The sequence below is a fragment of the Ctenopharyngodon idella genome, chromosome 17 (genome assembly GCF_019924925.1).
Source record: "Ctenopharyngodon idella isolate HZGC_01 chromosome 17, HZGC01, whole genome shotgun sequence".
Lineage (NCBI taxonomy): Eukaryota > Metazoa > Chordata > Actinopteri > Cypriniformes > Xenocyprididae > Ctenopharyngodon > Ctenopharyngodon idella.
The window spans coordinates 3,888,037-3,905,425 of NC_067236.1; the positions used below are offsets into that span (position 1 = coordinate 3,888,037).

General features: G+C 38.2%; 1 protein-coding gene across 1 annotated transcript; it reads right to left on the reverse strand.

The window, feature by feature from the left end:
- Positions 1-2,697: 2,697 nt before the first annotated feature.
- lgals3b (lectin, galactoside binding soluble 3b) lies at positions 2,698-15,840 on the reverse strand. Its single transcript, XM_051867110.1, has 6 exons — positions 15,835-15,840; positions 10,373-10,555; positions 5,928-6,320; positions 4,547-4,635; positions 3,766-3,934; positions 2,698-3,466 (listed from the first exon to the last, which is right to left on the reverse strand). Exons 1-6 carry the CDS (start codon positions 15,838-15,840, stop codon positions 3,308-3,310), a joined length of 999 nt encoding a protein of 332 aa, XP_051723070.1. The 3' UTR covers positions 2,698-3,307.
- Positions 15,841-17,389: the final 1,549 nt, after the last annotated feature.

The following is a 17,389-nucleotide window of genomic DNA, read 5'->3' on the forward strand; positions in this document are numbered from 1 at the left end:
CACGCTAGCGGGCGTGCACGCACCCACCCAGCATGGGATGGGCACAACAATGTAGGCCTATACATTTTTACATTCTACTTCGGTAACAATTAATAACATATTTGCGTATTACCAGTAACTTTTCTGTATAATAGGATGATTTTAAAGATTTTTGTAATCATTCTGATTTTCACAAATAGATTGGAATACATTTGTAGGCTATTGTTTGTTTAATTACTTATACGTTTTTATTATAATACTAACCCAAAATAGTAAAATAAAAAAACTATTGAGGCATACAAATTCTAGCACTTTATAGCCTACCATTTCACTATTTTGGGCTAAAATTAAAAAGAAAATACATACATACATACAGGAGTGGCCAAAAGTGACGTCCGGCCTAGGAAAATCGACATCTTCAACCTTTATTCAAATATTATATATATTTAAAAAAATTGTTAGCATGAAACATGCCAAATTGTGTGGACATATTATTTGGCCAGGCTGTCATACAAAGAAATTGTGTACACATGCAAAAACAGAAGAGAACCAACAAAATATTAATAACTGATTATGTTTTAGTCATCGTATGCTTTTTCCTGTTTTGTTTTTTTCCCCTGCATAGTAAAATAAAACCTGTAGCTGTAGTTTGCCGTTTTTGCCAAATAATTTTTCTTCATATTTAAAATAGTTTAAAAAAAATTATATATACAGTATCTCACAGAAGTGAGTACACCCCTCACATTTTTGTAAATATTTTATTATATCTTTTCATGTGACAACACTGAAGAAATGACACTTTGCTACAATGTAAAGTAGTGAGTGTACAGCTTGTATAACAGTGCAAATTTGCTGTCCCCTCAAAATAACTCAACACACAGCCATTAATGTCTAAACCGCTGGCCACAAAAGTGAGTACACCCCTAAGTAAAAAAATTGTGTGGCCACCGTTATTTTCCATCAATGCCTTAACCCTCTTGGGCATGGAGTTCACCAGAGCTTCACAGGTTGCCACTGGAGTCCTCTTCCACGGAGCTGGTGGATGTTAGAGACCTTGCGCTCCTCCCCCTTCCGTTTGAGGATGCCCCACAGATGCTCAATAGGGTTTAGGTACCCTCAGCTTCTTTAGCAAGGCAGTGGAGGCGTGTTTGGAGGTGTGTTTGGGGTCGTTATCATGTTGGAAAACTGCCCTGCGGCCCAGCCTACGAAGGGAGGGGATCATGCTCTGCTTCAGTATGTCACAGTACATGTTGGCATTCATGGTTCCCTCAATGAACTGTAGCTCCCCAGTGCTGGCAGCACTCATGCAGCCCCAGACCATGACACTCCCACCACCATGCTTGACTGTCGGCAAGACACACTTGTCTTTGTATTCCTCACTTGGTTGCCGCCACACACGCTTGACACCATCTGAACCAAATAATTTATCTTGGTCTCATCAGACCACAGGACATGATTCCAGTAATCCATGTCCTTAGTCTGCTTGTCTTCAGCAAACTGTTTGCGGGCTTTCTTGTGCATCATCTTTAGAAGAGGCTTCCTTCTGGGACGACAGCCATGCAGACCAATTTGATGCAGTGTGCGGCGTATGGTGTGAGCACTGACAGGCTAACCCCCTACCCCTTCAACCTCTGCAGCAATGCTGGCAGCACTCATACGTCTATTTCCCAAACACAACCTCTGGATATGACCCTGAGCATGTGCACTCAACTTCTTTGGTTGACCATGGCGAGGCCTGTTCTGAGTGGAACCTGTCCTGTTAAACCACTGTATGGTCTTGGCCACCGTGCTGCAGCTCAGTTTCAGGGTCTTGGCAATCTTCTTATAGCCTACACCATCTTTATGTAGAGCAACAATTCTTTTTTTCAGATCCTCAGAGAGTTCTTTGCCATGAGGTGCCATGTTGAACTTCCAGTGACCAGTATGAGAGAGTGAGAGCGATAACACCAAATTTAACACACCTGCTCCCCATTCACACCTGAGACCTTGTAACACTAATGAGTCACATGACACCAGGGAGAGAAAATGGCTAACTGGGCCCAGTTTGGACATTTTCACTTAGGGGTGTACTCACTTTTGTGGCCAGCGGTTTAGACATTAATGACTGTGTGTTGAGTTATTTTGAGGGGACAGCAAATTTGCACTGTTATACAAGCTGTACACTCACTGCTTTACATTGTAGCAAAGTGTCATTTCTTCAGTGTTGTCACATGAAAAGATATAATAAAATATTTACAAAAATGTGAGGGGTGTACTCACTTCTGTGAGATACTGTATATATATATATATATATATATATATATATATAATTTTATATCATGGCTTAATGATATAAAATAATGGTTTAATCATGGCTTAATCATATTTTCATATTTTGATGGTTTTGACTGAAAACAAATATCCCCTCGAGACATCACTTATACATTCATATATATTCAGTAGTATGTATCTTCTTGTTTAATTCTACATGCATGTATCCCTGAGTCTGAAAAGTACAGAATGAGGTACATTCAAAATACAAAGAAACATTCTTCAAATTTGTGCACATTAGTTATACAATGTTGGAGGTTTCATCTGTGGGTTGAAGCCATCAGGTGCTTCAGGCATAAATAGACCTCTGCATAATTGAGGTCAGTTCTATTAGATTTCTGTCAGGGCGTCTCTGACAACAGCTCTGACAGACTGTTTCCATGATTAAAAATGTAACACTGCCTTGACTTCAGTTTACACTGCTGTTATTTTATTTATATTAGGAGCTGGCAGTAAAAGTGTACTACACAGATCTCACAGAGGATTGTAATTACATGCCCACCACTCAATGTTTACATCAGTTGTTGTTTCTTTAATCATAGGACCTTTAAGAAGAACAGTCTTTGGCACTGGTTACAGTTGAAGGTAATACAGAATCATAAAGTCCTACTTTATTCCAGTTCTAATTTCACATTAATTATGCATTATTCCTGATTGGCCACTATCAAATTCCCCACTATAACCTCCACTATTATCCTCATCCTCATTCATCATCACCATCATAAATGTAGCAGACTTTGTAAGAGTATCAACAATGGTACTTCAATATCACAAAACACAATGTTCATGTAAAATATTTCTTCCCTTTAACCCTGTCATTGAACCTTATGACAACCCAATCCTTCCCAGAAAGTAAAAGGCCCACTAGAGGTACCAAAGCTAACTACAGCATTACTACAGTGTTTAAAATATATGACTACTGGAGGTAAGATAACTTGCACATGTGGTTTAACAGGTTGAGCATTGCATGTGTCATTGACATAAGACACAAAACTGCTCCAGAATCAGTGGTATGATCTCACTGCAGTGTCTCCACATTTACAGAGTTAAGGGTGACATCATTGTAGATACCAAGAGCTCTGATCTGGTTGAGCTCACGGACCCGATGTTTGAACTCCAGAAGATGTGACTTGTTCACTGCCACTTTGAATTCAGTGTCAGTGCATAAGATCTTAAGCTGAAATTAAAAAAAATTTTAATCAGTTGCAAATGAACGAGCAGTTTTGACCAAACATGGCAGGAGACAAATGCAAGACCTTGCAAAAGAGTTTGTCTGTTTTGTTGCAGTATTTTTAGTGATACTATTTCAGGACCTCTTTTTCTGCTGTTCCAACTTGACATCCAGCTATCTGATATCTATTCTCTAATGTCTTTAAACACAATGAGGGCCTAACAGTAAATATTTAAGACATTTGTTTAATCAAAATAAGAACATTGAGATGAATAAGAAACAAAATTTTTTGATGCCACGCTCACCTCAAAAGGCTTTCCTGGGACAAAAGGGAAGGAGGGGAGCTCTCGTTCTTCTCTACCCCACCTGTTTCCAATCATGCAGTTTCGCACAATCACTTGCTTTCCGCTTTCATTGAAGCGGGGGTTAAAATGAAACGCAATGTCGTTGCCTCTGCTAAAATTAATTGTGATACTAATTGGAGGAGAAAAATAAGATTACACACATGAAATACACAGGGACGTCACAAAGGAGATTGTCACAATTGTTAGACAATGATGATCATAATTTAGCTTAATGTAATATATATTATTGTGAACAATTCATCAGTGCGCATTATTTACAAGCAAAATGTTTGTTTTTGTAATCTTTTACCAAAGATTAGTGATAAAAACAGAATTTATGTACTTTATGATTATTATGACTTTACTGAATAAAAGCCTAAATTAAACCTGTTCATCATATAAAGTGATCGTGTCTCTTCAGAAAATTTAGACTAAACCACTCAATTCATATGGATTAGTTTTACAATCTCTTTATGAATTTTTTTAAACATCAAAGTGGTAGTTGTGTAGCTGTCTATGGAAGGACAAAAATCATTCAGATTTTATTAAAAAGATCTTCATTTGTGTTCCGAAGATGAACAGAAGTCTTGCCAAAAGGTGAATAAATGATGACAGAATTTTTATTTTTGGGTGAACTATCCCTTTAAATTTAGGTCTGAATACTTTTTGAGTGTATGTACTGTATGTACTAATCTGTCTTTGTTTTTTTGTTTGCAATGTGTGTGTGCATTGTTGTTTTTGCCTTTTAGCGTTGGGTTTGACCTCTCCAGTGATGGTGATAAGCATCTTGTTAAAAGCTCCATTTTGTAGTGGGAGGTCAAAAGGCACAGTCTTGCAAAAAAAAAAAAAAAAAAGATGGGAAGAGTAAATATATAGTAAAGTGGCAGAATTCAAAAACCATTGTAGGGTACAATGGGGCTAAAGGCACACTGGGGTAAAAGGAGCATTTTATTCAATTCTCCTCTTAACCACTAGATGGAACATTACCTTGCTGCAGCACTTTCCTAAACATTCGCTTCAGGATGCACGTGAAAAGTTGATTCTGTGCTAAACTGATCTAATATACGTGCTCGGTTTCAAAGAAAACTAAAATGCATGTTTGAGCTGTCTTAACTGAAAGTAATTTGCACTGATATATCTTATATGCCAGTGCCATTGTTTAGTCTCAAGATGATTTTTTTTTTTTTTTTTTTTTCTAAGGCACATTTATAAAAGCCACTTAAATGTCCTAAATGAATTAAGGCCTAAGCCTGGCTTAATCTTAACCCTCTCTGTGAATCCGGACTTTAATGTTTTTTAAAATGTTATAGATTTAAGTAGCAACTGAGAATTGAATATGTTTTGAGACAGCAGTCTTGTTAATGATTTTCAGTTTAGTTCAAGTTAATTAAATCAACTGTTTTTTAATAACTGAAGATATGTAAAAGTATGGTATTTGGGGTAAAAAAGCGTCCCTCCTGTTGGAGCTAAAGGCGTAATAATCAACATGGTGATAATAATAAATCATTGGCTGATTGACAGATGTTTAATATAATTTATTAATTTGGGTATCCACCTTAGAGATAATTGCCATGTAATGAAACCATCATATATAAAAATATATTAATCATAATATAATAAAATATCATATTAACTGTTACTGTACATTTTTATTGGGTCCCCAAAGCTTTCAGAATCTTTAGTTTAAAAAAATTAATTTCTTTTATCAAAATAAAGAGAAAATAGTACAAACTTTGCGAAAGTTATTGTTTTGAGCAAGTATTAACTTACCGAAAGTATTTGTATTTATACTGGGTGACTTTTACCCCAAGTATGGAGCATCCCCTCTTGCCATACCTTTTTTAAGCAAAACAAACCACTTTAATGATTTATTTTCCTACAAAATGTGTTGATCCATCAATGTTCAATAAAACATTTTTTTCTGCAGTCATACATTATGGGAGAACACATTTTCCTTAAGGTGTGCCTTTAGTAGCCCCTTTCTACCCTACTGTATTTAACACAGACCGTTCACTTTAACAAGATTCATAAATTTAGACGTTCACTAGCCCTAGGTATTTAAAATGTATTCTATGGAACTCTATGATAATTGTACAAATCCAGGAAGAGTGACAACATCTCACTAGTGCTTTTGGAGCTTGGATAGGAGCACCATAAGGGCCGGTTTGTGGTGCAGGTCCAGGCCACCCAGGAGCTGTAGGCTGCCCAGGCTGTCCAGGCCGCCCAGGCTGTCCAGGCTGTCCAGGCCATCCAGGCTGTCCAGGCCATGTTGGTTGATTTGGTTGCCCAGGCCAGGCAGGTTGGTTTGGCTGCCCAGGCCAGGCAGGTTGGTTTGGCTGCCCAGGCCAGGTGGGGTTAGCAGGCTGGCCAGGCCAGGTGGGGTTGGCTGGTTGGCCGGGCCATACTGGGCCTCCTGCTTGCTGGTTGTTTTGTGGTGAAAAATCGAGGGCATCTGAAAGCTGAAACAGAACATGATAGAACTTATAGCATGACACTTGTTGTGTTAAACTAGATATAATTATTGAGGAGATTAAATGTACTTACATCCATGATATCTGAAATCCAAACAGAGAGAATACATTGTTAATTTTACAGAAAATTAAGCACATTCACAATCTTGAATGCACAAACTTCAATCCTTACATTAGAAGATCGTCCAAAATCAAATACTTCGCTACTATATAGTATGCGAAAAACAGTACACCAAAAGTGTAATGTCTGAATTAATAGTATCTTGAAAAACAGTGGTTGAGAAGTACCTACTAAATGACCTACTACTTCTGCTGAGATTCTGAAGTGTGCATTTGATGGGCACTTTACTATCCCATGAGGCCACAGAAGAGGATTTATGAATGGCAGTGAAGCGACACAATTGACGCTGGTAGGTCATGTGACAATAACAACATGGCTAATGTAGTACATCCGAATTTAATTCATACTACCCATATTCATTCATATAGAATGTACTTTTAAACCAGGGGCGTCCAATCCTGCTCCTGGAGGGCCACTGTCCTGCAGAGTTTAGCTACAACCCCAATTAAACACACCTGAATTATGAGCTAATCAAGGTCTATGCATACTAGAAACTTCCAGTCAGGTATGTTGAGGCAAGTTGGAGCTAAACTTTGCAGGACAGTGGCCCTCCAGGACCGAGTTTTGGACACCCCTGTTTTAAACTGTCGCAAAGTAAATTCAAATTCCTTCTCAGACAGTATATGATTTGAGATGCAGCGACAGTCTCTGACATACTGTATAAACTATTATGAAATACTAATATTAATAATTAATATAAAAAGAATTGGTCTTTATGGGTGCAGTTGATAAAGGTAAAGCAGCTTCTCTTTGAAAACACCAATAAATTTGGTCAATGTTTGTTTTAAAAACTACATAAATTATATTGGTTCCCTGGAGTACATTACATTGACCCATGAGTTGATGACTCACTCATCTATGAAACCACCCACCGCACCCTTTGCACTATGTGAATGGTGAGCCGGAGGGGATGCATGGTGATCACAATAGCAGATAATATGATATTTATAACAAACACTATATGTGAAGCATAATAAATGCACGCTCTTCTTAACAGAGATGCATGTTAAATTAAAAAAGTTCCCATGAATTGGCTTTGGGTGCATTATAACTTTTACCTCATGTTTTGGCTTTTGTTCGAAGTTAGAATGCACATAAGCATAACTATACAACTATAGATCAGTCTAAACTTTTCCCTCAACAACAATTTATTATTGCACACTCATTATTGTATAATCTGCACTCAAACAAAATAAGTGCAACTTGAACACTGCAAGTTGAGGCTTGTCAACAGGCCTATGGATTTCACCGGGCCTGTGAATCACATGAAGGCATGTGTTTAAACTAGCAAAAGTACAATTAAACTCTTTATTTCTTTCAAAAGTGTCCAGTTATTTGAAACTCTCAAGATGCTTTTCATGTCAACAAGACTGGGCTATCTACTGTTTGCATTAGCCAAAACTCATCAGCCACACGATTTACACAATTTGATTATCACTAGGCAAACGCATACACCAAACTTAAATCTTTTAACCTTGAAGATGCTGACAAAGTTTTGAAAAAGAGAAAAGAAGCTAAAGAAAGGCATATACCTGTTTGGTGTTCCTGATAGCACACAGGAGCTGTTCTGTGGAGGCAGTATGTAGACAGACCAGAATTCTGGGTGGAGTTCATAAATACACTCTCACACCCCTGAAAACCCTCCCCAGTACTTCTGAGAAGAGGCCGCACCCACACAGAATACAAACACATGGCCTGATTTCCATAGAGAAATATGATAAGTCAGAGGAGAAACTATGAATAATCTTTTAACAAGTATGCTGAAACATTCTTATCTGATTCAGTCAATATTGGCTCTTCAGTATGGTCTGAAGGTTATCCAGTTTATCTGAGGTGCATAACCTCCGGGTTACCCATGTGTTTTAAGGATGGGTGTAATAGGGGGAATTCAGTTTCTTTTCTTTTTTTTATTGGACAAAATAAAGAACCAAAGCCAAGCGTTGCCTTGGCAACTAGGTAAGGATTTGAAGAGCTGTTCATAGCTCAAAACATATGTAGCGTTGCATAGTAACTGGCATTACATGGCTGTTTATATACCGTGGACATGCCTATTTATTCATTATTTTTACTGTTTTCCACATTTTAGAATTGAAGTTAAATGATCAAAAGCTATGAAATAACACAAATGGCAGTATTGGAACAGTAGTGTGACCAAAAACATTACACAAATAAAAACTAGACAATATTTTAGTCTGTTTAAATTCACCACTCTTTGCTGGATTCCAGCTCTGCACACTCATGTTAACCAACTTCATACCGTGCATCATGGGAGGCTTTTTACACGGGATTGAAGGGTTCCTATGATTGCTGGACACTTTTTAACTGCTCTTGCTTCACTATATGGTCGTCCAGCTCATCAGATTTAAAATAATAACAATAATAATAATAATGATCAATCCACCCATCTATTCTCCAAATCGCTTGTGCTATGTATTGTCGCAGGTGTAAGGGTTATGTTTAGTTCTGTTTTATTATCATGGTGTTTTGGCTTCCCTGTTTGCCTGTCTGCCTGCCTGTGTTCCCTAGTCAGCCCGAGCGCGATTGTCCCCCCTCCCTCCTCTCCCGTTGGCCCGCACTCACTTAACGTTCCGGGCCGGAGCATGCTTGCGGCATATACGATTCAACTTTTTGGATGTAAGAAAACAGGAAGAAATGCACTTTCGCTAAGGTACTGCCTAATAGATTTATCATTTATGCCGCGCAGCGATTTTCACTTGCACGTATCAGAGGATTATTACAAAGGCAGCTGATGAATTTGCAGCTTTACTCGCAAACTACAATTCCTGTTCATCAATGAGGTGAGAAGCAGACCCATTATAAACCCAAATACACTCGAATTAATTACATGAATTGATAAGTGTACTATCAGAGTAGTAATAAAGATGTTTGCCGTCGTAATGATGACAGTAGTGCACACAAAAGTAGTAGCTGTTCCGTGCTCAGGCGCGGTTAGCGCTCACGCTGCATGCGAACCGCACTCGAGCCCAAACGAACCGTGCTCTGGCCCACCTCTTCCAAGCGGGCCAGAGACGGCTAAATGAACCGCGCCCGGGTACAGAATGGAGCGATCACACTATTCAAATGAACTGGGCTTTGAGGGTCAAATGAGCTCAGGCATGGTTCAGAGTGCCTAGTGTGAGTACACCCTAAGTTAAAAGTGGTTGTCTTTTTACTTTTACTCCTACGATCTCCTGAGTTTTCCAGTTGTGGATTTGATAAAAACTAGTAATGGATTGGCATACACCATTTGCCCAGCAGAGGACATCACCAGCCCCACGGACCCAGAGCCCAGCCAGTCTCCTCCCACACCTCGCACGGAGTGAATGCCAGAGCCCACCGCAGACGGAGAGTCCAAGCCTGCCGCAATGAATGAGCCAGACAAGGGGACTGACCCACAGAGTTCCTATTGGTAAGGGTTTAATTATCTAACTTCATTCAATTTCTATTCAGTACATTTTTGAAAGAGTCATGCTCTGCACAACCACTAGAATGGTGTGTTTACTCTTTGTAAATAAGCGCACAATGAAGTGAGATTATACTGATGTGGAATTGCTTAAAGCTTTGTATTCCAGACAGCCTTAAACGCCTTAATTTGCATGAATACAAATCAAACAAAAGCTAATGTTCATGAACAAAACTTCAACTGCTCTTGTTTTTTCAGGAATGCTCTTACAACTTGCAGCAAATCACATTTTTCCCAAATTTTCTGTATATTTAATCAAGATGATAACAAGCCTGCCGCGATGAATGAGCCAGACAAGGGGACTGAGCCCACCATCACCCCAGAGCCCGAGCCCCACAGAATGTCTGATCAGGTGTGTAAACCGGCAACATCATGTATCACGGTGGGATTACTTGTGGAGTATGAGGGAATGAAGGAAGACCCCACCCACACTCCCACCACTGAGGGTGAGCTGCTGCTGGCCTCTGTATTTTATGATGACTTGAAAGAGGATGTTTACCTAAGTCTCCTGACCCAGCTGCTCCCATCCAACTCAAGGTCTCCTGTGTCTCTGATGGTTCCACCCAGCTCAAAGTCTCCCTCATCCCCGCTGGTTCTGCCCAGCTCGAAGTCTCCTGCATTCCCGCTGGTTCCACCCAGCTCAAAGTCTCCTGTGTCTCCAGAGTTCCCACCCAGCCTCTCCCTCTCCCGCCTCCTCTTCCAAAGTCAGCAAGCTCCACCTCCAGCCGCCAAGCCCATCACTCCACCTTGGCTCTTGACCTGTTGGCTTCACCATGGCTCCTCCCTCCCTCGTCCCCATCGTCCTTATGGCTCCACCAGGCTCCCTCTTCCTTACAGCTCCACCTTGGTCACCTTGACTTATGGGCCTTCAGCTGAGCTTCATCCCTCTACCCCTTCAGCTCTGTCGGGCTCTGCCTTGGTCCTCAGTCACACTGTCTCCGCCTCAGTCTTCTGGCACCCTGACTCCAACCTGGAACGCTTGTCGGTGTGGATCCGCGATGGTTTCCAGAGCCATCTGTATTATGTGGTCCCATCAGCTCTCTGTCTCTGCCTGGGTCTCCACTACCATTAGCTTCATCTAAGTCCATCTGGTTTTGTCAAGGGGGGACATAATGTAAGGTTATGTTTAGTTCTGTTTTGTTCTGTTTTATAATTATGGTGTTTTGTTTTCCCTGTTTTCCTGTCTGCCTGACTGGGTTCCCTATAAATTCCCTGGTTATTAATTAGTTCCCACACCTGTTCCATTTGACATGGATTATGCTCCTCGTGTATTTAAGCCCTGTGTTTCCCTAGTTCCTATCTCAGGTATCGTCTAAGTTAAAAGTGGTTGCGTTCATGTTTACTTCTACGATCTCCTGTGTTTTCCGTTGTGGATTTAATAAAGACTCTTTTTGTTTTCTACTCCTTTCGTTTTGCGCTCTCTACACCCAACCATGACAGCAGGAATGCTGGAGCCTAATAATTATAATAATTGTGTAAACAAATTCATACATAGGCACAATTCATATTCACCTACAAAAACTAATTTCAAGCAGATGTTTTTAGATCAAAAGGATTTGAAGCTCAAGAGGAACATTTAGTCAAGTGTATCCAGACATTTGACTGGTAGAGTAAGTAGTGTGTATGTTAAAATGTTGATGTAATGTTTATTCACCTTGGACTGAAAGTTAAAATATGTATTTAGAAGACTAATATATTCTCTAAATCACACTGGGCACAATTTGTTTCTACAAATACACACATTCAGTTCTTCATGAGTGAACTGTGAAATTATAAACATACATATTATATTTAACATTAAATATTTATTGAATGTTTGTCAGCAGGTTATTCTGTTATAATCAAATAATGCTTAAATCAATTATTAATGTTATGTATTGTGCATGGAACAATGAGAGAGGGAAAAATCTTGAATATCTTTGTGATATAAAGATACATTTTTATATTTAAATTTTATTTATATTAATTTACAATTTAAGATACTTTATATGAATTGTTTTTTAAACAAAATATATTTAATTTAAAATTTCATATAAATTCCACTAGCTAAAAGGACAGTCAAATTAACATGTTATTATATTGTACATTTAAAATGACATTACTGAGTATCTTGAAAATATTTTAGAGGGTAGAAATTATATGAATCCACAGTATAATGTAAATGACTTTATAAAATGACTACGGTATATCCAAATTGAGGAAAAAGTCTTCATGGGAATTGGTAAGGATTTAATTATCATCTAACTTCATTCAATTTCTATTCAGTAGTATTTGAAAGAGTCATGCTCTGCATAACCACTAGATGGTGTGTTTACTCTTTGTAAATAAGCGCCAGTGAAGTGAGATTACTAATGTGGAATTGTTTAAAGCCTTGTATTCCAGACAGCCTTAAATGCCTTAATTTGGCTTGAATACAAATCAAACAAAAACTAATGTTCATGAACTGTTCTTTTTTTTTTTTTTTTAAGGAATGCTCTTACAACTTGGAGCAAACCACATTTTCCCCAAATTCTCTATATATTTAATCAAGATGTTAACAGGAGATCTGATCTATCCTATATTAAGCAGAGTGTAGATTTTTACATAATGGTTCATTGACAAATACAACAAATAATTGGTGACAGGTAAGTGTTTATAAGCAGCTTGAAATCTGTTTTATTAACACTAGGGGTCAATCAACAACTTTCAAGCAGTGGTGGAACATGATTCTGAAGATTTCAGAGGTCATATTGGTTGAAGGAGTGATTGTTCAAATGTGTGTTGACCAATATTGACCATTGATTCAGCTTGATAAGATAATAAGCCGTGGGACCTAATAAACATGAAGACAATCCAAGTATAATTCTCAATGTGCATGTTTACCTTTATTCAGTTGTTCTGAGTGTAAAATATTAATCAGACATCTGTAGAAAAGTTAATTAAGGATTTCTCAGATATTGACCAATATCTCATTAATGTCTTTCTTTATTTCCCCTCTTTTGTACTGTTGATTATATGTTGAAATACAATATTTTGATTGCAGATAATTACACTGAAATCTTAGCTTATCATCATCAAGATCATCAGCACCTGCCTTTATCAGAACATTCAGGAATTTCACACTGTTTATGAAGTCTGTGTAACTGGATCCAGTAGGATCTGGTAGAGCCGTTATGAAGAATTGTCTGTGAAAGTGTTTAGTGTAGTCTAGGAACGTGTTACTGTATATTTTTGGACAGTATCTCTGCTGTTGTGAAAACAGAAAATGTTCAGACTCAGAGAGAATGTGAATATTTTTCATATGGAAAAGATGCAGCCCTCTGTGTACAAATTTATGTACTGATGTTTAGGGATCTGCTTTTTTTGTAGAACATTCCTCAAAAATACCCCCTACTGAACAGCAGGGGGGTTTTATTATTGGAATTTCCTATTAGCGTCTTCCTGAGCACTAGCATAAAGAGGGCATGTTTGTTTAGGCTTGTTTGATTATCTGAACTATTTCACCATGTCCAAACATAAAAAAGCATAACAAGCAGCATCTAATTGTTTTGTGCGAGAGTTCACTTATCTGTCCCACCAGAATCAAAACAAAAACAATCACTTCGTTTTCTTATTCTGGATCTCATATCTAAATTATGAACCTCATCAGGTCTGTTCTACCCCCACCACAACTGCGCAAAAACCTCCTTGTACACACGTACACTTTTAAAAATAAAGGTTCCAAAAAGGGGTTTTCAGAGCGATGCCATAGAAGAACCATTTTTAGTTCCTCAAAGAAACTTTCAGTGAACAGTACTTAAAAGAACAATTTTTTTCCTAAGTGTAAAGAACATTTAAATATTCTAAAGAATTTTTTTTCTCTATAAAGAACCTTTTGTGCAATCAAAAGTTTCCATGGATACTAAAAGTTCTTTATTTTATTAGTGTAGCTGGCCTCATAAATGTAACATTCACTCTTTCTCTCTTTGCCGTTCATTGGAATTGCTGTTTGTTTTGCTGGAAGGTCATTTATGGGATACGAGAATCCCTACGGTCACCAAGTGAGCTGTTACAGTCTCCGACTCCACTACCTTAGAGGCCTAAAAACTGAATGCAATCTTGTTCCCACTTGATTTTTGCTACAGATACTGTATCTCAAATTACATGGCTTGTTGAGTACAGGTGTGCTATTAATATTTTAGGTAATTAGAATTACAAATTTCACCTAGTAGATGATAAAACAGGTCTATCTAGGGACCAGGTTGTGGGCTCTTTTGACTTAGGCCATTAAGTAATCGCCCAAAACACCCAGCTAGAATGCCCTAGCAAAAGAATGCAAATCATCATATTAGAATGATTTCTAAAGGATCATGTGACACTGAGGACTGGAGTAATGATGATGAAAATTCAGTTTTGCCATCACAGGAATTAATTATACTATTAAAATAGAAAACAGTTATTTTAAACTGTAATAATATTTCACAATATTACTGTTTTACTGTATTTTTGATCAAACAAATGCAGACTCTGTGAGCATAAGAGACTTTCAAAAACATTTAAAAATTTTACCAGCGCCAGCTTTTTAACAGTAGTGTACATGGGTTGATTCACAAACAGTCACTGAGATTCAATAGCAAAAATAGAAAAGCTGAAACCAGAACACAAACATTGCACAAATCTTTGATTGCACTGATATATAGTTTATGAATTTAAATTAAGTTAATTTGCGTTTAATGATGTAGGAAGATTGTCAAGTGAATCGGTGTTGAACGAAATGAGTTTTAAGCTTGTTTCCAAGACTGGAATGATAAAAAGGATTGGTTTATTACTCCTTCAGAGATGGCTGGAAGGGCTTAACTAAACACAACGTTCAATCTAATGCTTGGCTACTCTATGTTCCTGTTGGAAGCTCAACGTTTAATGACAGAAGCAGACGGAGCGCTTCTGCGGCACGATGGGAACCCACATGATAATGGCAAATGATCGTTGCAACTGAGAAACCAAACCAAGGTGAACGCATTCTAAGGGCAGACGGTTCTCTCATCAGTGATGGCAATCAGGCCTTCCACAGGCTGGAACCTAGTCTGCATTTTTCATTTGCTGACCGTTCACCTAAAAACCACTATGACGCACAATTTATTTACCCTTTATGCATGATCAGCAGTGTCCCAGACTCAAAGCAGCAGTCTCGACTTTGGAGAGAAGAGAATATTGCTGAATATAAAGCTGGATATAAAGCTTCATACTCTTTCCATGAAAACGTGTGTACTAATGAGAGTCGCACCTTTTTAGTTTGGTGGGTGAGACGCTAAACAGAAGGATCTGACAAAAAGAGGCTGAGAATTTGAGAATCGACAGCTAGGCACAGAGAAAATACATTTCTAGAATGTTACAAGGTCACAAAAGCATGTTAAGGTGAAATACTTGACAGCACAGGGCAGTGACAAACTACTTCTGCAGAAGCTCTGGGAATGTTGAGTGAAATGTCATCAAAATCATGTGCTAGCACTTACTTCTGCATCATATGATGATGGCATTTTTGTTCATTCCTTCATAATGGGATGTTTCAGTCCTCAAGGTCTAGTGCTTCAGGAGTGCTTGAGATATTTATGTCCTTGAATCCTGCAAAAATAATTTGAAAAGAATATGAAAAGAGACTTTTTCATATTCTTATTACTTAGAATATAAAACATGCTTTTAGGAAAATGTTATTTGCATTCATTGTTAGAAGAATGCTTTAAAGAAATATTTTGTAAAAATGTGACAGTTCTGTCACCATTTACTCACCCAAGGCCATAAGCTATTGTTCTCTCTGTGGAACATACAGTATAAAGAGAAAATCATATCTGAACAATTTTTATGTAGCTTTTCTTTCACATTCAATGACAATTCACAGCAACAATGTCTATCAAGCTCCACAACTGTCAAAAAACACAATTAAAGCGTCATATTCCAAGTCTTCTGAAGCCATATGATAGCTTTGTGTGAGGAATAGACTTACTTTTGTGTTGTTTTACCTCCATTTTGGAACTTGACAGACATTCACTATGAAAGAGGTTGATAAAACTATGAAAAAATTACAGCAAATGGGTTTGGAACATCATGAGAGTGAGAAAATAGTCCCCTGCATTAATTTTGTATCTTGTATTTCATTATAACCTAAGGGTATGTTTACACGACAACGATGTACTAAAAACGGAAAAGCTTTTTCTTTGTACAGATGACAACGTTATCAAAACTATCCCCGTTCACACAGATCCGCGAAAATGACTAAACTGTATATTACGCATGCCAGACAAGTAGCTGGCGATGTCACTTTGTAAAGTAAGACTACGCGCCTGTGCATACGCATTCTTATACAGAGCACTCGCGCCAAACGCGCATGCCTATCCACCTTATTTTTACAGTATACTACACATTGATATTCTTCTCTTTATTTCCCTATAGCAGCTAAATCGAAAGTCTCGGACATTCAGAGAACATCAACATGTTGAAAAATAAGGTGGATAGACTAAACATGTAAAACGCGCGGCATGTGCTTGACGTCACCATTTTCACAGATTCGCCTTTTGCAGTTTACACAGAGATGACAACGATATCGTTTTCAAAAACTTGCACTTTTTTAAAAAGTTTGCATTTTCAGGCCACCAAAACGCCACTGTTGTGTAAATGAACGTCCAAAACGCATAAAAAGTTTTACGTTTTTAGTTAGTAAAACGGTGTTGTGTAAACAGCCCCTCAATTGCTTTCATTAAAATTGCATGAAAATAGTTGCCCTCATTAACCGCATACAGTAAATATGTGATACTTGATTGCACATTAAATACTGTAATCAACATAGTTCTTGGCTGGAGACTACAGTGACAGAGTCTCACTAATGAGCTTCACTGCTATGCAAGTGAAGAGCAAATAATCATGCATCAACAGACAAAAACAAAGCTAACAAGCTGTCAAACAAAAACAATGGAGAGACAATCAAGTTATCCAACTGTGTCTACATTCAAGGGATGCAGGCGGATTTAAACTGAGATTAAATTAATGCAAACATTTGTAGCCCCTAAAACCAGACAACAAAGAGATGCTCTGTTGAGAACCCACTGCATGCCTATGCTGTAATCATAATCATTTTTAGATGCTCAGAGAATTGGGTGAGCCAATTAAAAGTGAGATGAGGCTACATTTATGCTGATATATTTCATTCCAGGCAGACATCAGCAACAGGGTTCACCAGGAGCAAAACATTAGCTGAGTAGGTTGAATCCAACCTGCCACAGGGCAGAGGACAAGAGACCGCATATTTAATGCAACCTCACACTGTCTCAGCCCAAACTCCACCTCTTATATGCACATGCATAGACATACGCACAAAGAGATAGAGAGAGAGAGAAAGAGAGCGGTCAATCAAGCTGTCCAGTGCGCAGATGTCTTTCATGGATAAACCAAGGAGGCTGACTCATGTCACTGATGGTGAATGGGATGTCAGTCAAGGAACTGAGACTCAGAGATTGCCTGTTATCTGCCTTTTACTACAAAAACCCTAGACTACATTGGCTGCCCATGTCTTTGTAATCC